Source organism: Oncorhynchus keta, chromosome 34 (assembly GCF_023373465.1).
Source record: "Oncorhynchus keta strain PuntledgeMale-10-30-2019 chromosome 34, Oket_V2, whole genome shotgun sequence".
In the NCBI taxonomy this organism is placed as follows: Eukaryota; Metazoa; Chordata; class Actinopteri; order Salmoniformes; family Salmonidae; genus Oncorhynchus; species Oncorhynchus keta.
The window spans coordinates 61,074,018-61,099,284 of NC_068454.1; the positions used below are offsets into that span (position 1 = coordinate 61,074,018).

Here is a 25,267-nt window from a genome sequence, read left to right on the forward strand (position 1 = left end):
TTGGGGTTTTAGGCTGGGTTTCTGTACAGCACTTTGAGATATCAGCTGATATAAGAAGGGCTTTATAAATAAATTTGAACCCTGAGGAGCGCAAACACATCCTCTGGTCTGGTGGGACAATCAGCATCAACAAACAGCACGGTCTGGTGGAGGGGCTGACCAAGGCCACCCGAGTGCTTAGTCATTATGGCGATCACAAGCATAAGTCAGTCATCCCTGTGCCTTACTGTGTCGCTGCCCACAGACCCATCCTACCAGCTGCTGGTCCTAGCGTCCAGTGGCCTCTGGGAAGTATTGGATGATCATGCAGTGGCTGAGAGAGCTGACTGTCATTGAGTTGACTCAACAGAAATTAATATTGAAGACCCTGTGCCTCATGCAAATTGTTGAGGATTTGTCCGTTTCAGATTCAGTCAAGACCAGGGTCATCTACTTTTGATACTGAAGAACCTTCCAGTGTCAAGGATCAGGACAACCCACCAGAGTTGGACATGCCAGAGACTATGGGGGTTAGCTTGAGATATGCAAATGCAGAGGAAACAGAGACATCATTCCTCAGTCCTGCAGCAGGTGTGAGGTCAATGTGAAGGAAACTATGGCTGACAGTCTGAAGAATCTCACCTTGAACTACGAGTGCCTTGCAGCTGACATTTGTAGAGAGCTAGTGGACAGTGTTGGTCTCAGGTTCAAAGGAAAACATTTCAGTCATGGTCATACTTATTCAGGGGTTGGATGTGCTCAGAGAAAACACTCAATCAAAGGAGTTGACAAACCAAACAAATACCACGTAATTATAACTTCAGACCAATTTTTAAAGTTTTGCAGAGAATGAATAGCTCTGGCATTTCTTGTGATATCAAAAACATAAAGGCATACAATATACCTAATTTATTGACATGTACCCTGACAATCAAACTGATCCTTCACTAGTCATGTTTGACATGGTTAAATCCACCTGGCTTCAGAAAGACTACCAGTCAGTACCACTTCCGTTTTTTTGAGGCAATAGGTTTAACAAGTCCGACACAGTGCATCAGTTTTATAAATTGTAATGGCCAGTCATTAATTAAAATTATAACCAACAATTGTGCAATGCAATAGTCCTCTCAAATATGAACAGACCATTGAGAAAAGTAACAAGACACAGGAGATACAATTGAATTGTTAATAACACTACATATTTAAAAAGAACACCATTGATTAGCATTTAACCAGTTTGTTTGTGACAAGGTAACAAACCCATAGCAGACCTAGACCTACATACTGTAAAATTGTTCAGAATCTCTAGATACTTTCCTGACAAGCTTATGCCCTCCAAGCTGTATTGGTTGAAGACAACATTGCAACACCCTATATAACAGAGTAATATTCCACAGACTGATGATAGGTAATAGTCAAGACTTATGTTGGTGCATGGTTTGAGACATACTTTTAAACACCACTAATTCTGACAAGTTGATAACTGAACAATAACAGTTTGGGGAAACAAAGGACTAGACATTTTACAAAACTTGTCTGAGCATGTCCAACTGTCTCAGTGTTCTTCCTTAAATCAATGTATCAACCAGAGAATATTGTGGTTTGAAGAAAGACTTCCCATGATGCACAAGGCAGTCATCATAGATGTGACAAACTTGCAGAGTCACCAGCCATCCAATCACAAAACCACCCTTTTATCCTATTCAACCGGTTGCAGTGGGCCAGTGGTGTAACGGGCGTTGGATGTTCTTGCCAAACTTCTCTGCAGACGGAGATGTCGTCGTCTCGGCAGCAGGTGCAAGGGGGAATGCTTGATTTGATAGTCCTTACCTGACACTGCTTTAATAATGGTATTATACCCAGTACAAACTGTCATAGCCTCCAGGCATTTCACAATGGGGGAATTTGATTTGTTCTGGTTGGAAGGACACAACTCACTTTTACCCCCAGTCCAATAACCCTATGACCTAGGTTACACTTCCTCTTCAGGGAATCAGTCACACACACTGCTTACTCTCTCTCATAGGGGCTAGTCTTCCAACTGAAGTAAAAAAATAAAAATAAAAAAGTTTTAGGCCTTGTAGTGATACATGCATACATTAAAATGAAAAGTAAAACCAAACAAAGTATTAGAAATGCAGCTATACAGAGTCTTCAGCTATTCCCAGGAGAAAGGACGAGAGGTGGAAGGTCTGATGTCAGGAAGGGGAACACCATGTCCAGATGTGATTCAGAGTTAGGAAGAGTGGGCCAGGTTTAGGTACTGCAGCAGGAGCGGCTGGCTGGCTGAGCTGTCTCCGTAAGATCCACTCCCCGGTTCCGTCCACTGTTCGCTCCGGCAGCTTGAGGCTCGTTCTTGGGTAATTTCTTTGCTGTGAAGGAATAGGGAATTTTTTTTATTACATATGTATCTATTATCAGATTGATAGAATCTTTAACATTTTCAAACTAAGTGTAATGAACATGGAACATAAAACACGTACCAATAGCCATGAACATCTCATTAACGTTCATAGAGGTCTTTGCTGATGTTTCCATGAACAGTAAACTGTTATCCTCTGCGTATGACTGGGCATCCTGGAAGAAAACCACCAAAATCAGTCAATATGCAACAAATGTTGTGTTTAACTGCCTTATAGGTCAAATTGTATGATGACTCCAATGAGAATAAAACTAGCACAGTGTAATGTTCAATAGCAAATTCACTGGCACAAACCTGAAAATCCAATGCTCGTTTGTTTGCAAGGTCAGCTTTGTTCCCAGCCAACGCTATTACAATATTTGGACTGGCTTGTCTCTGAAGCTCCTTAACCCAGTTCTTTGCTCGTGCAAAGGACTCCTGGCAAACATCAGAGGACGAGAGATTAAGTCAGAAAATAACAAGGTCCTTGCGGAAGAATGACAACACAACCACTCCCTTCATTCCCTGGTTATGCGATTGACTTTGCAGGATATCCAAGACGTGGCCTCGTTAAAGGAGAACTTCTATAAAATATGACAATTAGATATAATGTTCCCCAGCTTACATGTATGGGGAGTTCGTCAACGAGATGTATCATATTGTTGAGTTGAAGTCATGCTCTGCTCCAAACATTGGCTTAAGATTTGTGTACAAAACTTTTGAGTTAGAAAACCAAGCTCTTTTGTATTTCATGGAAATAAGATGTCAATGTTCTAACAACTTCCCAGCAAACGTCTCAGCAAATAGAGCAAAATCAGACATGGGGATCAAAATAGAATTCCTCATTGGAGTTGCTCTTTTATTTTTTTAACCAGGTTTGTTAATCTCTTTTACAAGAGAGACCTGGCCAAGATAGCAGCACAGGGTATCAGAAACATTTACAACATAACATATACATTTACACATTGAACAGAAAGATGGTTTGGGAAAGTGTGGTGCAACTAGGGGTCAAAACATTGACAGCCCCTCAATTAAGTTGTTAAAACAAAAGTACCCTAGATGTGACAGGTTTGTTAGGACAAAATTAAATGAATATGGATATTTTAGACTTGTCAAATCTAAGAACTACAGAAAAGTGCTTGAAAACATGTCTGCAAAACGAGGCTAGCCTTTTTCTCAATCTTTTCTTCAGATTCTCAACTAGGCCTATTATATAGGGCATAATCTTCAAACTCCCGCTAAATTTTCACAAAATGTCTTCAGCTGTACCTAATACTGTATCGCCTGGTACGGCAACTGCTCCGCCCACAACCGTAAGGCTCTCCAGAGGGTAGTGAGGTCTGCACAACGCATCACCGGGGGGCAAACTACCTGCCCTCCAGGACACCTACACCACCCGATGTCACAGGAAGGCCATAAAGATCATCAAGAACAACAACCACCTGAGCCACTGCCTGTTCACCCCGCTATCATCCAGAAGGCGAGGTCAGTACAGGTGCATCAAAGCTGGGACCGAGAGACTGAAAAACAGCTTCTATCTCAAGGCCATCAGACTGTTAAACAGCCACCACTAACATTGAGTGGCTGCTGCCAACACACTGACTCAACTCTAGCCACTTTAATAATGGGAATTGATGGGAAATGTAAAATATATATCACTAGCCACTTTAAACAATGCTACCTAATATAATGTTTACATACCCTACATTATTCATCTCATATGTATATACTGTACTCTATATCATCTACTGCATCTTTATGTAATACATGTATCACTAGACACTTTAACTATGCCAATTTGTTTACATACTCATCTCATATGTATATACTGCACTCAATACCATCTACTGTATCTTGCCTATGCCGCTCTGTACCGTCACTCACTCATATATCTTTATGTACATATTCTTATCCCCTTACAATTGTGTCTATAAGGTAGTAGTTTTGGAATTGTTAGCTAGATCACTTGTTGGTTATTACTGCAATGTCGGAACTAGAAGCACAAGCATTTCGCTACACTCGAATTAACATCTGCTAACCATGTGTATGTGACAAATACATTTTGATTTGATTCATTCGGAAAGTATTCGGACCTTGACTGTTTCCACATATTGTTACGTTACAGTCTTATACTAATATGGATTCAATTGTTTGTTCCCCCTCATAAAATCTACAAACAATACCCCATAATGACAAAGCAAAAACAGGCATAGACATTTTTGCAAATGTATTATTAAACAAAAAATATCACATTTACATAAGTACTCAGATCCTTTACTCAGTACTTTGTTGAAGCACCATTGGCAAAGATTACAGCCTCAAGTGTTCTTAGGTATGACGCTACAAGCTTGGCACACTTGACTTGAACCCTGTCAAGTTTGATGGGGAGCTATTTTCAGGTCTCTCCAGAGAAGTTCAATCGAGTTCAAGTCCGGGCTCTGAATGGGCCACTCAAGGACATCCAGAGACTTGTCTCAAAGCCACTCCTGTGTTGTCTTGGATGTGTGCTTAGGATCATTGTCCTGTTGGAAGGTGAACCTTCACCCCAGTCTGAGTTCCTGAGTCCCCTGGAGCAGGTTTTCATCAATGATCTCACTGTACTTTTCTCTGTTCATATTTCCATTGATCCTGACTAGTCTCCCAGTCCCTGCAGCTGAAAAACATCCCCACAGCATGATGCTGCCACAACCATAGGGATAGTGCCAGGTTTCCTCAAGACGTGACACTTGGCCTTCAGGCCAAAGAGTTTAATCTTGGTTTCATCAGACAGGAGAATCTTGTTTTTCATGGTCGGATATTCCTTTAGCGAGCTGTCATGTGCCGTTTACTGAAGAGGGGCTTCCATCTGGCCACTCCACCATCATTTACAGACAGGTGTGCGCCTTTCCAAATCATGTTCAATCAATTTAATTTACCACAGGTGGACTCCAATCAGGTTGTAGAAACATCTCAACGATGATCAATGGAAACAGGATGCATTGGAGCTCAATTTCGAGTCATTGCAAAGGGTCTGAATACTTACAGTTGAAGTCAGAAGTTTATATAATTAGGTTGGAGTCATTAAAACTTGTTTTTCAACCACTCCACAAATTTCTTGTTAACAAACTATAGTTTTGGCAAGTTGGTTAAAACATCTACTTTGTGCATGACAAGTCATTTTTCCAACAATTGTTGACAGAGATTATTTCACTAATAATTCACTGTATCCCAAATCCAGTGGGTCAGAAGTTTACATACACTAAGTTGACTGTGCCTTTAAATAGCTTGGAAAATTCCAGAAAATGATGTCATGGATTTAGAAGCTTCTGATATGCTAATTGACATCATTTGAGTCAATTGGGGATGTACCTGTGGATGTATTTCATGGCCTACATTCAAACTCAGTTCCTCTTTGCTTGACATCATGGGAAAATCAAAAGAAATCAGCCAAGACCCCAAAATGGTAGGCCTCCAAGTCTGGTTCATCCTTGGGAGCAATTTCCAAACGCATGAAGGCACCACGTTCATCTGTACAAACAATAGTACACAAGTATAAACACCATGGGACCACGCAGCCATCATACCGCTCAGGAAGGAGACGCGTTCTGTATCCTAGAGATTAACGTACTTTGGTGCGAAAAGTGAAAATCAATCCCAGAACAACAGCAAAGGACCCTGTGAAGATGCTGGAGGAAACAGGTACAAAAGTATCTATATCCACAGTAAAACTAGTCATATAATCGACATAACCTGAAAGGACGCTCAGCAAGGAAGAAGCCACTGCTCCAAAACAGCCATAAAAAAGCAAGACTAAGGTTTGCAACTGCACATGGGGACAAAGATTGTACTTTTGGGATAGATTTACTCTCGTCTGATGAAAAAAAATAGAACTGTTTGGCCATAATGACCATCATTATGTTTGGAGGAAAAAGGGGGAGGCTTGCAAGTCAAACAACACCATCCCAACCGTGAAGCACGGGGGTGGCAGCATCATGTTGTGGGGGTGCTTTGCTGCAGGAGGGACTGGTGCAATTCACAAAATAGATGGCATCATATGAGGGAGGAAAAATATGGGGATATATTGAAGCAACATCTCAAGACATCAGTCAGGAAGATAAAGCTTGGTCGCAAATGGTTCTTCCAAATGGACAATGACCCCAAGCATACTTCCAAAGTTGTGGCAAAATGGCCTAAGGACAACAAAGTCAAGGTATTGGAGTGGCCATCACAAAGCCCTGACCTCAATCCGATAGAAAATGTGTGGGCAGAACTGAAAAAGCGTGTGTGCGCTAGGAGGCCTACAAACCTGACTCAGTTACACCATCTATGTCAGGAGGAATGAGCCAAAATTCACCCAAACTATTGTGAGAAGCTTATGGAAGGCTACCCGAAAAGTTTGACCCAAGTTAAACTATTTAAAGGCAATTCTACCAAATACTAATTGAGTGTATGTAAACTTCTGACCCACTGGGAATGTTGAAATAAATCTCTACTATTATTCTAACATTTCACATTCTTAAAATAAAGTGGTGATCCTAACTGACATAAGACAGGGAATTGTTACTAGGATTAAATGTCAGGAATTGTGAAAAACTGAGTTTAAATGTAGTTGGCTAAGGTGTATGTAAACCCCCGACTTCAAATGTATGTAAATATGGTATTTCTGTTTTTAATCACTTTGTCATTATGGTATCTGTTTTTTATTTTTAATACATGTTAATGTCTAAAACCCTGTTTTCGCTTTGTCATTATGGGACATTGTGTGTAGATTGAGGGAAAGGGTCTGAATACTTTCCAAATGCACTGTACATAATTTATAAGTGTCTTATAATGTGTGACAGAGTGCATAAACCCGGCTGCTGACTCACTTTGTTAGTTATGTCGTAGACCACGATGGCAGCCTGGGCACCTCTGTAGTACATGGGTGCTAGGCTGTGGTAGCGCTCCTGACCAGCTGTGTCCCAGATCTCAAACTTGACTGTTGTGTCATCCAAACATACTGTCTGAGTCAGGAAGGCAGCTGAGAGGGGAATAACAGTCATTGCAGCATTTAGAATTTTGTTTGCAGTAGGCTACAAGAAAAACAGCTGGCTGTCCAGTTTCCAACAATGGACTAATATATATCATGGGAGATTGCATAACCTACAGAATGTAGTGAGAAAGGACAAAAATATAGTGGTTTTGGGTTATGTCCATTCCACTAACACATGAATAGAAGATGTCAGATCAGCCTACCTCCAATTGTGCTCTCTTGGAATTCATGAAACTGGCCCTTGACAAAACGAAGTACCAGACTGGACTTTCCCACAGCGGACTCCCCTAAGAGTACTAATTTGAACTGGGAGATCTTGTTGCCTGTGTTCGGCCCATTGGGTCGTGTTGCGCCACCCCTACTTGCCATGTCCTTACACCCCAGTCTCTTGCTCTGGATGCAGAAGTACTGCTTGAATGGTCACTCCTAGAACTGCCAAAATGAGATGTCACATTACTTAAATTGTCAACAGATCAACAGTGAATAAAGTAGTGTGGGGAAAACAAATACAAAATACATAATTATCAACTTTGACGTTTAATTGGATAGAAATGATTCAATTAGCTTTGTCTCTGATCATCATTGTAATATCATTGAATGACAGGATGTAGCTACTTAAAACTAGACAATCTTTGGAAATGTGACTTTCACTTGGCTATTAGCTAGTAACTATAGACTTGTTTACAAAGACTATATTACACTTATTTCTTAACTGACCCAACAAGTAAACATAACAAGCCCATGTCTAGCCAAAAATAATTGCAGTGAAGACATGTGGTTCGAACTCGTGTTGCGTCAGTCTTGCCCACTAATAACCAGTGTTGACTAGCTAGCTAGTTAGGATGGCGGCTCAAACTTGCTATCAACAAGCACTGTGTCCGTCGAAAAATAATGATTTGCTTTCTCAGTCCCACCCATTGGACCAATCTTGTTTTAGACAAATTGGTTAGCTAGTTCACGCTAGAAAACCAGCCAATTACAGCTAGATAACTAGCTTTATTTAGATTAGGTGGCATGACGTATACTGTTAGCTGCTAGCTAGTTTACTATAGCTAGCTAACTACACACAGTATATTGAATAATTTAGCTAGTTCGCTAAGCTAGCTCGTACACGAAAGCTATCGGTCTTACTGTTCGTAAACTACATAAGGTTGAACCACACCTCACCCTGCTTCACACACGCAAATACGTAGTAACTAGGAAGCTAGCCACACATATACATATACATTGCAATGACAAACTCACAACGGTATATTATGAACGGGTCACTCTGTTTGTTTATTATTTGATGTGAGCTAGCTAACAAAACATAGCTTTCGGCCTAGCAAAAGCTAGTTCTGCCGGTAAATCAGCTAGCGAGAATGATATCTACTTACCCTATCCGAGTTAACTAACTAGCTAGGTAGCTGAATGGATTTTCAAAAAATAATATTTTCGGGCATTGAAATATATTCACAGAGCGAGAAATTTCATAAAACTTGTCCCTTTCCCACTTCTTCCAACTTCCCGTTTGTTTTGCATGGCACAGTGTATGATGATAGATCGAATGGCTACGTAGCACTGAGAATAAACCAATCACACACTCGTGTTCCAATTTGTGAACGTGTTAAAGGGGCAATCTGCACTTGAAACAACAACGCGTTCATCGCACCCCGCCACTGTTTCGGTAAAATCTGAGGGATGGGACTGGAGAAATGTAACAGCTCTCAAATTAATAGACAGATCTATGGATACAAGGACTGGCCATCCATGGTATCAACATTATAGTTTGAACTATGTTTTGAGGTTATACAACGTTTGTTTACATGTACTTTGTTGGAGTAAAACAAACGTATATTTAGGGTTCTGATGGGGTCCGACAGTTGAACTAAGTTCAATAGGCATTTATAAGTTATATTTTTAAAGAAATAATTGGTACATATAAATTAATTTACAAGTCCAAAAATCAATGTAGCAACTGCAGATTGGCTCTTTAATGAAAGGATCAGGGAAACTAATCGTTTTATAAGGCAAAGAGGAAATGTTACACAAGTGTGCTAATTCACAAAAAAAAACCTTTGTAACATATGACGTATGCAACTTTATGTCATAACATGCCATACTGCCAAAGTGTAGGCTAAAGGCAAACATGGGCATGCATTTGCAATGTTCATAATCATACAGGTTCTTAATTGGGGTTGGTTGGGATTTAACCATTGTTTCTTTAACATTTATTAGTTTGGGTCTGAAAAAATTGTTTCCATTTATCAGTTTCAAAGACAAGTCATTACATTATATATATATTTTTTTTTTACAAAAACTTTAATTATTCAATACATTCTAAATCACCATAACATAAATCAGCATAGATGCGGTAAATGGAACGCAGAGCTTCCATTGCCCAGATTGGCGCACATCCAACAAATCCGTCATGATGTATGCATTGTAGAAGGCCCACAATCTGGTTACTTGAGTCCGATTAGGATATATTTAGCTGTTTTTGCTTTAGAAGTTGTCCCTTTTCAGGTTTAGAATAAGTGTCTGCTAAATGCTAACTCCCTTTCAGATAAACTGGTTAGCATAACTAGCATGCAGAAGTCGTTGATTGGTGACAATGACATGAACATGTGCTGGGGTTGACATCTATACAAGCATTATACTCCAATTTTTACCTCAACATAGTGTGAAATACACAAACAATAGCCTAAATGTAGGCACATTTTGCTGGGAGGCAATGGGAAGATTGGGATATTTCCCTCACGGATCTTTTCCCCACGCATTTCCATGTCAATTCCATTGTTTTGATCGAGTTCGATTGACCTCTTTACGCTGGAGTCATATTTTCCCCGCATAGTAAAAAATACATTTAAAAAATGTTTTTTTAAAACATTTTTATTTATTATTTATTTATTTTTATTGCCATAGTAATTATAACAAGGTAGAATTTTGGTGTGTTTATTCTAGAACACTTGCACAGTAAGCCTATAATTATAGCGCCAATCAGATCAAGCCTCGGTTTCCTAGTTGCGGTTGCCATGTGACTCGAGATAAACATTCTATCAGAATGTCCTGGAATTCGAAACAAAGTAGCCATCTTAAGCTTCTCTCTTCAGAATTAAACATTATAACTAGCAACTAGACATGTAAACCCGTGTTGAGTAGGCTACATATTTTTTATAGCAACTTGTTGATACGCTAACTTTATGAATATGATAGAAAGGAATGCAACCAACGCCTGGAAATACACCGAAAGTTTACCGAATATTCGAAGGGTAACAAGCAAATAGGCTTGGTAGCCTAGTTATTTCTTTGTGTTTGACTGATTCATCTGGTAACTATTTTATCTCGCAAGATGTGCGTATATGATGCGGTCTACTGTAAATGCATGCTACCATACTGTATGTCTATGATATCCCCATGTCACCTAGGCTGGGAAACGTATTCCTGTAGGTGACAGAGCTAAGACTTGCTTACAAGAAATATCACCCAAGGTAAGTTGAGATCGTGCTGCCAAATAATAAACATAATTATGATATAGCTAGATCAACACACTAACTGAATTAACATCACTACCAAATTGTCCTGAATGGCAATATACAATAGGATCTGACGTGCCTGGGATATACAGTGCAGTCCTTTGTCATTCTCCTTTTGCCTCAGCAGCATGTTTAGGGGGGGGGGGGTTGTGCACAAGTGCATGTGTCTGTTTGTGTGGGTGTATATTCACTGTCTCACACCTTCCTTTTAAAGCCCCAAACCCCACCAGTAGTGAGGAAGTTTCTCAACACAACACGCCCAGGTGCAGGGGCTATCCGAGTGTTCCATGGGAAAGCCAACGACCCTGATATTGCCAGTACTCTAGTTCATGGAGTGAGCAGCCAAGCTTCTATTTCTGTGAGTAGAGGCCTAAATAAACAGACATGTATAGTGAGTTTTAAGATAACTAGCCTCAGGTTTTCATGTTACAGATGTAGGATCTTAATTTGATCACTATTTTGTTGCTGAGAATTTTTACTGCATGACAGGAAATGCAAACGTGTAGTGTTTTCATGGTTTAAAAATGCTTCTAAAGTTTCTAATTTCCAGACTTGATTTGCCCTCACAAAAAATGTATCAAACGCTACAGAAAATGTCCATTAATTATAATCCACATAATAATTCAAATTTCCTGTTGTTGCAGGATTGTTTTCCTGCTGTAGCAAACTGGCTAAAATGAAGATCCTACATCTGTAGATGCATTTAACATGGTAGAGATCATCCACACATTCATTCATGGAATTGGTATAGTCGCATTTGTTCCTGTATTTCCTACAGGGTGGATTAGTGATCAACCCACCACCTAAGACCATCTATCAACAAAGGTTACATCAGCTCAGTGAAGCTGGGTATTCCACCAATCAAAAAGCCCCCCTGGGCAGGTCACATGATCAAAGCCCTGGGCTTCCAAATTGTCTCGACATTGGCAACGCCACATTTGGTGTGAAATCCCCCAAAAGTGAGTCAGACAATAAAGAAAGACCCTAGAAGCTACAATGTGCCACGATGAACATTCATATTATGACTGAAAGACATATCCACAAGCCTTCATGTACAAGTGTGTTCCTTCTGATCCAGGTGCAGCTGCAGGTGTGATTATCAACCCACCTAAAAGTGCGGAGCAGGTGGCGACAGAGGCTCAGGAGGGACACCAGTCTTATATCCGCTCCCACAATGCCTACTTTGTCGGTGAGTATTGTGGACATTTGTCTCTCTTTGGTTCTGACAGTGTTCAAATGGGGACTTCATTTTGGCTTGAAAGTCATTTATATGCTATTCAACATGTTGTTTATTAACACATTGATTTAACACCCAGAATTTTAAGACACATTTCTGAAGAAACACCATAGCCAGTGGTTAAACACACAAGTCGATATTTCTCTGTTTGATTTTAGCCTGGGTAAATCCATCATAACTGTGTTGTGTCCCAGGTGAACAGGTTGATAGGAAATACAAGTGGAGCCATTATGGAAAGGATGGCAGGTTCGGAGTGCCTACTCCCCACCACAACGATGGACGCAGTGTCTCCAAATCTCTCCACTGGTTGTGTGATACTCAGAAGTAAGCACTTATCCTAGCTTATGTTTATTCAAAACACTTGACTTCTTATCGCTCATCGCCATTCAGTGTCACACAATGCATTGCCAATAGTCATGACATCAAATGTTGATTTGTGTACTGCTATTTTTCCAATAGGCATAACAGTGCAAAGTTTGTTTCTCTGAGATGTGATGACTTCAGGGAAAGGACACAGCCACAGATTGGCAAAGTGCATGACCCGTAAGTCAATCACATTAACTCTTTAATGCAGATCTAGCTAAATGCCTGTTCAGTGTACGTTCCAGTCCTGTGTATTGCACAACTCATGCCAAGCTACTACAGCAGCTTTAATTCCTCTGTTCCCGGCCTTTTACAGCATAGCAGACACATTGAAAGTGCCAGCAGGTCACACATTTGGAATCTTGATGCGGCCAGATGACTTTGGTGAGTCAAATTTGAATTAATAAAAGGACACATATTCATAAAAGGACACATATTGAGTTTTCTATTACAATGCCAGTATGAAATTGGTAAAAATGGGTCAAGCTATAATTTAGTCTAGAGGGGTGACCAAAATGTAAGCCTTTTGTTATTGTTTGAAGATTAAGAATTTGGTTTAACTTTCTCCACAGGTGCAGGTGACCTTCTCCACTCAACCCCTCCAGCAGAGTACCAGAAAGGCACAGACAGACGGCGCACCCTGGTCAGTGCTGTACGCCAGCACCTCAAGAAGGTCAACTTCCACCACTTTAACTCCCTGCTGCAGGCCTTCAGGCACTACGACAAGGTAACATACAGTGCATTCGGAAGGTACCCCTTTTTCCACATTTTGTTACGTTACAGCCTTATTCTAAAATTGATTAAATAAATAAATAAATCCTCATCAATCTACACACAATACCCCATAATGAAAAAGCAAAAACATGTTTTTAGAAATCTTTGCAAATGTATTACAAATAAAAAACAAATACCTTATTTACATAAGTATTCAGACCCTTTGCTATGAGACTCGAAATTGAGCTCAGGTGCATGCTGTTTCCATTGATCATCCTTGAGATTTGTCTACAACTTGATTGGAGTCCACCTATGGTAAATTTAATTAATTGGACATGATTTGTAAAGGCACACACCTGCCTATATAAGGTCCCACAGTTGACAGTGCATGTCAGAGCAAAAACCAAGCCATGAGGTCGAAGGAATTTTCTCTAGAGATCCAAGACAGGATTGTGTCGAGGCACAGATCTGGGGAAGGGTACCAAAAAATGTCTGCAGCATTGGAGATCCCCATGAACACAGTGGCCTCCATCATTCTTAAATGGAAGAAGTTTGGAACCGCCAAGACTCTTCCTAGAGCTGGCCGCCTGGCCAAACTGAGGAATTGGGGGAGAAGGGTCTAAGCCAGGGAGGTGACCAAGAACCTGATTGTCACTCTGACAGATTTTCAGAGTTCTTCTGTGGAGATGGGAGAACCTCTCAGAAGGACAACAATCTCTGCAGCATTTCACTAATCAGGCCTTTATGGTAGTAACCAGGCGGAAGCCATTCTTCAGTAAAAGGCACATGACAGCCCGCTTGGAGTTTGCCAAAATGCACCTAAAGGACTCTCAGACCATGAAAAACAAGATTATTTGGTCTGATGAAACCAAGATTGAACTCTTTGACCTGAATGCTAAGCGTCACGTCTGGAGAACACCTGGCATCATCCCTATGGTGGTGGTGGCAGCATCATGCTGTGGGGAGGTTTTTCAGCGGCAGGGACTGTGGGACTATTCAGGATAGAGAGAAAGATGAATGGAGAAAAGTACAGAGTGATCCTTGATGAAATCCTGCTCCAGAGTGCTGAGGACCTCAGACTGGGGCGAAGGTTCACCTTCCAACAGGACAATAACTCTAAGCACACAGCCAAGACAACACAGAAGTGGCTTTGAGATACGTCTCTGAATGTCCTTGAGTGGCTCAGCCAGAGCCCGGACTTGAACCCGATCTATCATCTCTGGAAAGACCAGCTGTGCTGAGACGCTCCACACGCAACCTGACAGAGCTTGAGAGGATCTGCAGAGAAGAATGGCAGAAACTCCCCAAATACAGGTGTGCCAAGCTTGTAGCATCATACCCAAGAAGACTCGAGGCTGTTATCCCTGCCAAAGGTGCTTCAACAAATGACTGAGTAAAGGGTCTGAATACTTATGTAAATGTAGATTTTAAAAAACATTGTAATACATTTGCAAAAATGTCTAAAAACCTGTTTTTGCTTTGTCATTATGGGGTATTGTGTGTAGATTGATGAGGGGGAATAAACGATTTAATACAATTTAGAATAAGGCTGTATCGTAACAATGTGGGAAAAGCAAAGGTGTCTGAATGCACTGTATATACTGTATTAACTTGATAATATCACAGAATCTCCTAACCCAAGGCACAACATCACAATACTTCTGGGAAAGCTTTGCGAAGCAGACTCGACCGACCAGACATGGGTTTGGGGTCTGCAAGTCAATGGGAGAAGTGAAAAATGATTCCTTAGTTGTTGATTTTCCTGGAATCTAAAGGAACAACCTAGATTCAAGCCAATGTCGAAAGTAGCTGACCATGTTAGTACTCCAACTTTGTGAAAGTGGCTGACACATTTTCATAAAAAACTACTTAATATCGAAAGAGTGCCACTGATTTGATTGCCTGCACATGCGCAGTTTGGCGTGAGACTACCATTAGACCTGATGAGATGTTACTGCGCATGAGCTTAGCTAACCAACGTCGCCATGACATCGCCTACAAGCATGATCTGGGATTTCTATTGGAGAATCCATTTCTAGATATCTTCATACTGTACTGTCTTTGATAATATTATGTTGGTTTGAGATAGACACAACCTCTGTTCAGTCTGTCTGTGTGTGTGCTACGTGCGTGCGTGCGTTTGTGTGTGTGTGTGTGTGTGTGTGCGCGACTCCACAGAAGGGTCAGGGTGTGATCGACAAGGAGGACCTGCAGGACGTGTGTCGTCAGTTTAACCTGGACCTGAGTGGGCCGACGCTGGATGACTTGATGGAGTACTGTGACGTGGACAAAGACGGACTCATCAACTTTCTGGAGTTTGCCAACTTCCTCAACTGGAAGGACAAAATGCCCATCAGTAAAGTGGAGCAGCGCATTCTGACCAGTGGTTAGTTACAGTGTCTAAGCATATACATATAATTACTAGAAGGCTCATTCCCATTCAAGTCAATGTTCTGTGATTGGTGGACTGGCAGTAATTCTATTCCCTTTTGATTGACAACTCTACGTCAGAGTGTAAGACCAGCACAGCCCCAGATAACATGCAGAGAGAGACTCTCCCTGTGAGACGTGTAGCCTCAGAGGCTTTGGCCAGACCAGAGGACCTGGAGCCTGCAGAGGTGGGCAGCATGCTGAAGACCCCCAAGACCCTCAACAGACCCAGGACCATCCAGGACCGCTTCATCACCTCGTCCTCTCTCATCCGGGCTGTCGTGGGTGGTCTCCCTACAACTGGTCAGTTGTGGTTGTGTTGTCTTGTAACACTTCACTGTCTAGGTTTACCTCAAATTACAGTAAATAGATATTTAGGTGAAAGATGCATGAAGAATTTGATATACACTACCGTTCAAAAGTTTGGTGTAACTAAGATATTTCCTGTTTTTTAAAGAAAAGCACATTTCTTTTGTCCATTTGAAAATAACATCAGATTGATCAGAAATACAGTGTAGCCATTGTTAATGTTGTAAATGACTTGTGTAGCTGGAAACAGCAGATTTCTTTAATGGAATATCTACATAGGCATACAGAGGCCCATTATCAGCAACCATCACAATGGCAAGTTGTGTTAGCTAATCCAAGTTGATCATTTTAAAAGGCTAATTGATCATTAGAAAACCCTTTTGCAATTGTTAGCACAGATGAAAACGGTTTTGCTGATTTCAAAGAAGCAATAAAACTGGCCTTCTTTAGACTAGTTGAGTATCTGGAGCATCAGCATTTGTGGGTTCAACTACAGGCTCAAAATGGCCAGAAACAAAGACTTCTCTTCTGAAACTCATTAGTCTATTCTTGTTCTGAGAAATGAAGGCTAATCCATGTGAGAAATTGCCAAGAAACTGACTATCTGGTACAACACTGTGTACTACTCCCTTCACAGAACATTGCAAACTGTCTCTAACCAGAAGAGAAAGAGGAGTGGGAAGCCCCGGTGCACAACTGAGCAAAAGGACAAGTACATTAGAGTGTCTAGTTTGAGAAACAGACGCCTCACAAGTCCTCAATTGGCAGCTTCATTAAATAATACCCGCAAAACCCCAGTCTCAACGTCAACCAGTGAAGAGGTGACTCCGGGATGCTGGCCTTCTTGGCAGAGTTCCTCTGTCCAGTGTTTGTGTTCTTTTGCCCATCTTAATATTTTCTTTTTATTGGCCAGTCTGAGATATGGCTTTTTCTTTGCAACTCTGCCTAGAAGGCCAGCATCCCGAAGTCGCCTCTTCACTGTTGACGTTGAGACTGGTGTTTTGAGGGTTGGTTGCTGATAATTGTCCTCTGTGCACCTATGTAGATATTCCATAAAAATCAGCCGTTTCCAACTACAATAGTAATTTACAACATTAACAATGTCTACACTGTATTTCTGATCAATTTGATGTTATTTTAATGGTCAAAAATATCCACTTTTCTTTCAAAAACAAGGACATTTCTAAGCGACTCCAAACGTTTGAATGGTAGTGTAATTCCCATACTTCTCCAAAAAAAATTCAGGGACGGACATTTCTCTGAGATTCAGCACACGATTTCTGACATTTGTATCTTTGCATTACAATGGACTGGTAGTCCTTTTCCCCCTGCTTCTCTACATTGTGTGAATCACATTCTCACTGTATAATTCTGACATCTTTCCACATAGACTATCGTATGTACGGGACTCCCACAGTGCGCACCGACCTGGCGGCCCCGCGGATCAAGCGCGTCAGCGACAGCACTAACTACGGTGACCAGACCACAGCCTTTGACCTCCTGTATCCTACGCTGCACTCCCTAAGGGGAGTCCACAAGGAGCACTTCTTCTGCCCCCGCACCAAAGAGGAGGTACAGAATACCAATAAACCCACTGAAGAATCAAGGGAGAGAAAGAAACATATGGTCTAGTAGATTTTATAGAATAGCATTGGGACACACAGTACCATGTGGAGGTTTTGTGGGATTTTGTTACAGCATTCAAAATGTAGGGGAAAAAACGTTGTTTAAAAAAATATAATTGGTATGAACAATTCTGCCATTGGAGAAGTGATTGACACAAAATGTTATTGAAATAGGACGGAGCAATAAGCAAATCATTTGTGAAAGACATCTTCTGATTCTTATTTCCTCCTCAATTTCCTTTTCAGATTGCTGACATATTCCGAAATGTGGGCGTGAGTATTTCCGCGGAGACATTTGAGGAGGTGTGGAAACTGGCATCCATGAGACACCCCACTGGGGACGTGTGTGTGGAGATTTTCCGGGACGTTCTAAAGGAAATTCAAGCTAATTAAATCTGAATAGTATCTTTTACCACCTCAGTATCTATTCCGTGAAAGAATGTACTTCAAGTATTACATACAGTGCCTTGCGAAAGTATTCGGCCCCCTTGAACTTTGTGACCTTTTGCCACATTTCAGGCTTCAAACATAAAGATATAAAACTGTATTTTTTTATGAAGAATCAACAACAAGTGGGACACAATCATGAAGTGGAACGACATTGACAAGATGGCGTAGCAGTCGTACGTATGTTTTGTCTTGTCCCGTCCTGTCTAGTGTAAATATAGTTTTCTTCGTTTATTTTTCTGTATATATTTCGTACATATTTTAATCTCACTCTCAAACTAGAGCTGAATAACTCTCCTGCAACCCGCATCACCCAATGTGGTACGGATCCGCCTTTTCTATACTTTACATTAGATCCGAGCCACCATCAGAAGCTAGCCAGCAACTAGCTACTAGCTCGTACTCAGTTAGCCATTGCTAGCGGTCTTCTAAGCTAACTAGAACACGACATCAACCCAGAGCATATCAGACTGCTCTTTCTCTACCACATCTCCGGATTCCTACCGCAAGCTCTGAACCTTTACACCGGATCATCGCAACTAGCTAGCTGCAATTCCAGTGGCTACTCCTGGCCAACGTCTCTGGCCCAAAACAAGCTACAGTTAGCCTTGAGCTAAGCCCATCTCCCGACTAGCCGAAGAGGCCCAACGATACCTCTTTTGCCAATTGGCCTGGACCCTTTACTGCCGACACGGAGCGCCGCCGATCCATCACGACTGGTCCGCCGACTAATCACCGAGGTGGTTTCAACAGGCTTTTTCGTTGCGACATCGCCAAAGACCCATCTGCTGGCCAAGAGCTTTCTGAAACGCTGTGTCTCCAGCTCACCAGAGCTCCTGTAGCATAATCCTGGGCTACAATTACCCGGGCCCACGACCGGTCTGTCAATGCCACCGCAAGAAGAGGAATAAACAGACTCACCCCATCGCGACGTCCCCCAAAGGTTAGCTCTCTAGCCCTCGCTATCTCCCTACTTGCTATTCGGCCTGCTAACGGCTAGCTTGTCTAGCCCGGGCCTACTGAACTGTTAGCTTGTTAGCACAGGCCTGCTAACCATCTGACTCACCTCATCCCAAACACTTCTGAACCCATTTACTTTCTCTCTCTCTTTGATTTTTATTTGTTTATACCTTCCGGAAACCTGCCTCACCCACTGTGATACGGATTCGCTATCACTTTTAATTTTGATTTATTTTTATGACACACTCAAGAACCTCCAGACGCTAACCAGCTAACTAGCTACAAGCTATTTAGTCATTGTTAGTTTAAAAAAAAAAAAAAAAAAAAAAAAAAACCTGGATAACACTCGCCAGCCCAGCTTCCCTGCCCATCCACCGCTGCCCCCTGGACACTGATTTCTTGGCTACATAGCTGACGCACGCTGGACTGTCCATTAATCACGGTACCCCATTCTGCTTGTTTGTTTATCTGTCGGCCCAGTTGCCTAGTCAACGCCATTTTACCTGCTGTTTGTTGTGCTAGCTGATTAGCCTCGCCTACTGTTTTTAGCTAGCTTTCCCAATTCAACACCTGTGATTACTGTATGCCTCGCTGTATGTCTCTCCCAAATGTCAATATGCCTTGTATACTGTTGTTCAGGTTAGTTATCATTGTTTTAGTTCACAATGGAGCCCCTAGATCCACTCTGCATACCCCTGTTACCTCCTTTGTCCCACCCCCACACATGCGGTGACCTCACCCATTACAACCAGCATGTCCAGAGATACAACCTCTCTCATCATCACCCAGTGCCTGGGCTTACCTCCGCTGTACCCGCACCCCACCATACCCCTGTCTGCGCATTATGCCCTGAATATATTCTACCATGCCCAGAAACCTGCTCCTCTTATCCTCTGCCCCCAACGCTCTAGGCGACCAGTTTTGATAGCCTTTAGCCGCACCCTCATACTACTCCTTCTCTGTTCCGCGGGTGATGTGGAGGTAAACCCAGGCCCTGCATGCCCCCAGGTACCCTCATTTGTTGACTTCTGTGATCGAAAAAGTCTTGGTTTTATGCATGTCAACATCAGAAGCCTCCTCCCTAAGTTTGTTTTACTCACTGCTTTAGCACACTCTGCTAACCCTGATGTCCTTGCCGTGTCTGAATCCTGGCTCAGGAAGGCCACCAAAAATTCAGAGATTTCCATACCCAACTATAACATCTTCCGTCAAGATAGAACTGCCAAAGGGCGGGTCGCAGTCTACTGCAGAGATAGCCTGCAAAGTAATGTCATACTTTCCAGGTCCATACCCAAACAGTTTGAACTACTAATTTTGAAAATTACTCTCTCCAGAAACAAGTCTATCACTGTTGCCGCCTGCTACCGACCCCCGTCAGCTCCCAGCTGCGCCCTGGACACCATTTGTGAATTGATCGCCCCTCATCTAGCTTCAGAGTTTGTTCTGTTAGGTGACCTAAACTGGGATATGCTTAACACCCGGCAGTCCTACAATCTAAGCTAGATGCCCTCAATCTCACTCAAATCATCAAGGAACCCACCAGGTACAACCCTAACTCTGTAAACAAGGGCACCCTCATAGACGTCATCCTGACCAACTGGCCCTCCAAATATACCTCCGCTGTCTTCAACCAGGATCTCAGCGATCACTGCCTCATCGCCTGTATCCGCCACGGAGCCGCAGTCAAACGACCACCCCTCATCACTGTCAAACGCTCCCTAAAACACTTCTGTGAGCAGGCCTTTCTAATCGACCTGGCCCGTGTATCCTGGAAGGACATTGACCTCATCCCGTCAGTTGAGGATGCCTGGTCATTCTTTAAAAGTAACTTCCTCACCATTTTAGATAAGCATGCTCCGTTCAAAAAATGCAGAACCAAGAACAGATACAGCCCTTGGTTCACTCCAGACCTGACTGCCCTCGACCAGCACAAAAACATCCTGTGGCGGACTGCAATAGCATCGAATAGCCCCGTGATATGCAACTGTTCAGGGAAGTCAGGAACCAATACACGCAGTCAGTCAGGAAAGCTAAGGCCAGCTTCTTCAGGCAGAAGTTTGCATCCTGTAACTCCAACTCCAAAAGTTCTGGGACACTGTGAAGTCCATGGAGAACAAGAGCACCTCCTCCCAGCTGCCCACTGCACTGAGGCTAGGAAACACGGTCTCCACCGATAAATCCATGATTATCGAAAACTTCAATAAGCACTTCTCAACGGCTGGCCATGCCTTCCGCCTGGCTACTCCAACCTCGGCCAACAGCTCCGCCCCCCCGTAGTTCCTCACCCAAGCCTCTCCAGGTTCTCCTTTACCCAAATCCAGATAGCAGATGTTCTGAAAGAGCTGCAAAACCTGGACCCGTACAAATCAGCTGGGCTTGATAATCTGGACCCGCTATTTCTGAAACTATCTGCCGCCATTGTCGCAACCCCTATTACCAGCCTGTTCAACCTCTCTTTCATATCGTCTGAGATCCCCAAGGATTGGAAAGCTGCCGCAGTCATCCCCCTCTTCAAAGGGAGACACCCTGGACCCAAACTGCTATAGACCTATATCCATCCTGCCCTGCCTATCTAAGGTCTTTGAAAGCCAAGTCAACAAACAGGTCACTGACCATCTCGAATCCCACCGTACCTTCTCCGCTGTGCAATCTGGTTTCCGAGCCGGTCACGGGTGCACCTCAGCCACACTCAAGGTACTAAATGATATCATAACCGCCATCGATAAAAGACAGTACTGTGCAGCCGTCTTCATCGACCTCGCCAAGGCTTTCGACTCTGTCAATCACCAAATTCTTATCGGCAGACTCAACAGCCTCGGTTTTTCGGATGACTGCCTTGCCTGGTTCACCAATTACTTTGCAGACAGAGTTCAGTGTGTCAAATCGGAGGGCATGCTGTCCGGTCCTCTGGCAGTCTCTATGGGGTGCCACAGGGTTCAATTCTCGGGCCGACTCTTTTCTCTGTATATATCAATGATGTTGCTCTTGCTGCGGGCGATTCCCTGATCCACCTCTCGCAACGACACCATTCTATATACTTTCGGCCCGTCATTGGACACTGTGCTATCCAACCTCCAAACGAGCTTCAATGCCATACAGCACTCCTTCCGTGGCCTCAACTGCTCCTAAACGCGAGTAAAACCAAATGCATGCTTTTCAACCGATCGCTGCCTGCACCCGCATGCCCGACTAGCATCACCACCCTGGATGGTTCCAACCTTGAATATGTGGACATCTATAAGTACCTAGGTGTCTGGCTAGACTGCAAACTCTCCTTCCAGACTCACATCAAACATCTCCAATCAAAAATCAAATCCAGAGTCGGCTTTCTATTCCGCAACAAAGCCTCCTTCACTCACGCTGCCAAGCTTACCCTAGTAAAACTGACTATCCTACCGATCCTCGACTTCGGCGATGTCATCTACAAAATGGCTTCCAACACTCTACTCAGCAAACTGGATGCAGTCTATCACAGTGCCATCCGTTTTGTCACTAAAGCACCTTATACCACCCACCACTGCGACTTGTATGCTCTAGTCGGCTGGCCCTCACTACATATTCGTCGCCAGACCCACTGGCTCAGGTCATCTACAAGTCCATGCTAGGTAAAGCTCCGCCTTATCTCAGTTCACTGGTCACGATGGCAACACCCATCCGTAGCACGCGCTCCAGCAGGTGTATCTCACTGATCATCCCTAAAGCCAACACCTCATTTGGCCGCCTTTCGTTCCAGTACTCTGCTGCCTGTGACTGGAGCAATTGCAAAAATCGCTGAAGTTGGAGACTTTTATCTCCCTCACCAACTTCAAACATCAGCTATCCGAGCAGCTAACCGATCGCTGCAGCTGTACATAGTCTATTGGTAAATAGCTCACCCTTTTCACCTACCTCATTCCCATACTGTTTTTATACTGTTTTTATTTATTTACTTTTCTGCTCTTTTGCACACCAATATCTCTACCTGTACATGCCCATCTGATCATTTATCACCAGTGTTAATCTGCAAAATTGTATTATTCGCCTACCTCCTCATGCCTTTTGCACACATTGTATATAGACTGCCCATTTTTTCTACTGTGTTATTGACTTGCTAAATTGTTTACTCCATGTGTAACTCTGTGTTGTCTGTTCACACTGCTATGCTTTATCTTGGCCAGGTCGCAGTTGCAAATGAGAACTTGTTCTCAACTAGCCTACCTGGTTAAATAAAGGTGAAATAAAAAAAAATTTATTGGATATTTCAAACTTTTTAAACAAATCAAAAACGGAAAAATTGGGCGTGCAAAATTATTCAGCCCCCTTAAGTTAATACTTTGTAGCGCCACCTTTTGCTGCGATTACAGCTGTAAGTCGCTTGGGGTATGTCTATCAGTTTTGCACATCGAGAGACTGACATTTTTTCCCATTCCTCCTTGCAAAACAGCTCGAGCTCAGTGAGGTTGGATGGAGAGCATTTGTGAACAGCAGTTTTCAGTTCTTTCCACAGATTCTTGATTGGATTCAGGTCTGGACTTTGACTTGGCCATTCTAACACCTGGATATGTTTATTTTTGAACCATTCCATTGTAGATTTTGCTTTATGTTTTGGATCATTGTCTTGTTGGAAGACAAATCTCCGTCCCAGTCTCAGGTCTTTTGCAGACTCCATCAGGTTTTCTTCCAGAATGGTCCTGTATTTGGCTTCATCCATCTTCCCATCAATTTTAACCATCTTCCCTGTCCCTGCTGAAGAAAAGCAGTCCCAAACCATGATGCTGCCACCACCATGTTTGACAGTGGGGATGGTGTGTTCAGGGTGTTGCTTTTACGCCAAACATAACGTTTTGCATTGTTGCCAAAAAGTTCAATTTTGGTTTCATCTGACCAGAGCACCTTCTTCCACATGTTTGGTGTGTCTCCCAGGTGGCTTGTGGCAAACTTTAAACGACACTTGTTATGGATATCTTTAAGAAATGGCTTTCTTCTTGCCACTCTTCCATAAAGGCCAAATTTGTGCAATATACGACTGACTGATTGTTGTCCTATGGAAAGAGTGTCCCACCTCAGCTGTAGATCTCTGCAGTTCATCCAGAGTGATCATGGGCCTCTTGGCTGCATCTCTGATCAGTCTTCTCCTTGTATGAGCTGAAAGTTCAGAGGGACGGCCAGGTCTTGGTAGATTTGCAGTGGTCTGATACTCCTTCCATTTCAATATTATCGTTTGCACAGTGCTCCTTGGGATGTTTAAAGCTTGGGAAATCTTTTTGTATCCAAATCCGGCTTTAAACTTCTTCACAACAGTATCTCGGACCTGCCTGGTGTGTTCCTTGTTCTTCATGATGCTCTCTGCGCTTTTAACGGACCTCTGAGACTATCACAGTGCAGGTGCATTTATACGGAGACTTGATTACACACAGGTGGATTGTATTTATCATCATTGGTCATTTAGGTCAACATTGGATCATTCCGAGATCCTCACTGAACTTCTGGAGAGAGTTTGCTGCACTGAAAGTAAAGGGGCTGAATAATTTTGCATGCCCAATTTTTCAGTTTTTGATTTGTTAAAAAAGTTTTAAATATCCAATAAATGTCGTTCCACTTCATGATTGTGTCCCACTTGTTGTTGATTCTTCACAAAAAAATACAGTTTTATATCTTTATGTTTGAAGCCTGAAATGTGGCAAAAGGTCACAAAGTTCAAGGGGGCCGAATACTTTCGCACTGCACTGTATACTACATAAGTGTTATACTTGTTTTTTTCCTGTGAGACTAACTATTAATTGTCATATTAACTGTCATTAAAATTATTTTTGATTGTGGACTATAATGTATTTTCTTATGTTGAGAGCAATAAGCTGTTGCTAGAATAAGTAATACATTTTTTCTGCTTCTAACTACTGCTAACTGAATGCTTACCCTTCCTGCATGTGATAATACACAGTATCTACTCCTGAAACCTAAGTAAATATTGAGAATTATGAGTACCATCATGCCATCGGAGTCTTATCATTTGAAGTCCTATTTATTCTGTCGCACTCTTTGATTAGATTTACACACACATTTACTCTTTTATTAGTCAGTGTTTATAATGTCAATCCTAATTAAATATGTGGCCACAGCCTTAGACACGCAAACACACAGGTGTGTGTACATGCACACAGGCGTGCGAAAACACCCACCTACTGTACTGACGGCATATTGAAGTAATTGTTTGGAGGACAATATCAACTTGAATAACCAGATGAATAAAAGGTACAGTGTGCATACACTAATCCATGTCAAATCCCAACAACACAG

The 25,267-nt window shown here is 42.4% G+C and overlaps 2 protein-coding genes across 2 annotated transcripts; one reads left to right on the forward strand and one right to left on the reverse strand.

The window, feature by feature from the left end:
* Positions 1–873: 873 nt before the first annotated feature.
* On the reverse strand, positions 874–8,943 carry LOC118367439 (ras-related protein Rab-5A). Its single transcript, XM_052494237.1, has 6 exons — positions 8,768–8,943; positions 7,595–7,823; positions 7,228–7,379; positions 2,696–2,818; positions 2,463–2,556; positions 874–2,351 (listed from the first exon to the last, which is right to left on the reverse strand). The coding sequence occupies exons 2-6, from the start codon at positions 7,758–7,760 to the stop codon at positions 2,236–2,238; spliced, it is 651 nt and encodes a 216-aa protein (XP_052350197.1). The 5' UTR covers positions 7,761–7,823; positions 8,768–8,943; the 3' UTR covers positions 874–2,235.
* A 1,469-nt stretch (positions 8,944–10,412) lies between these two features.
* On the forward strand, positions 10,413–18,153 carry efhb (EF-hand domain family, member B). Its single transcript, XM_035750924.2, has 13 exons — positions 10,413–10,642; positions 10,799–10,861; positions 11,121–11,264; positions 11,685–11,865; positions 11,985–12,095; positions 12,338–12,467; positions 12,603–12,686; positions 12,823–12,890; positions 13,079–13,233; positions 15,399–15,606; positions 15,732–15,953; positions 17,350–17,531; positions 17,831–18,153. The coding sequence occupies exons 1-13, from the start codon at positions 10,574–10,576 to the stop codon at positions 17,975–17,977; spliced, it is 1,764 nt and encodes a 587-aa protein (XP_035606817.1). The 5' UTR covers positions 10,413–10,573; the 3' UTR covers positions 17,978–18,153.
* The last annotated feature ends 7,114 nt before the right edge of the window (positions 18,154–25,267 follow it).

What these genes read in the sequence shown, in the direction of transcription:
- efhb (XM_035750924.2), top strand. Translation starts at nt 10,574, where the DNA reads ATGAATATGATAGAAAGGAATGCAACCAACGCCTGGAAATACACCGAA. An exon ending in GATGCGGCCAGATGACTTTG is followed by an intron (nt 12,891 to 13,078) that starts GTGAGTCAAATT and finishes CTTTCTCCACAG; the next exon opens with GTGCAGGTGACCTTCTCCAC. An exon ending in GGGTGGTCTCCCTACAACTG is followed by an intron (nt 15,954 to 17,349) that starts GTCAGTTGTGGT and finishes CTTTCCACATAG; the next exon opens with ACTATCGTATGTACGGGACT.
- LOC118367439 (XM_052494237.1), bottom strand. Translation starts at nt 7,760, where the DNA reads ATGGCAAGTAGGGGTGGCGCAACACGACCCAATGGGCCGAACACAGGC. An exon ending in CCAAGAGAGCACAATTGGAG is followed by an intron (nt 7,380 to 7,594) that starts GTAGGCTGATCT and finishes TTCCCCTCTCAG; the next exon opens with CTGCCTTCCTGACTCAGACA. An exon ending in TCTACGACATAACTAACAAA is followed by an intron (nt 2,819 to 7,227) that starts GTGAGTCAGCAG and finishes GATGTTTGCCAG; the next exon opens with GAGTCCTTTGCACGAGCAAA.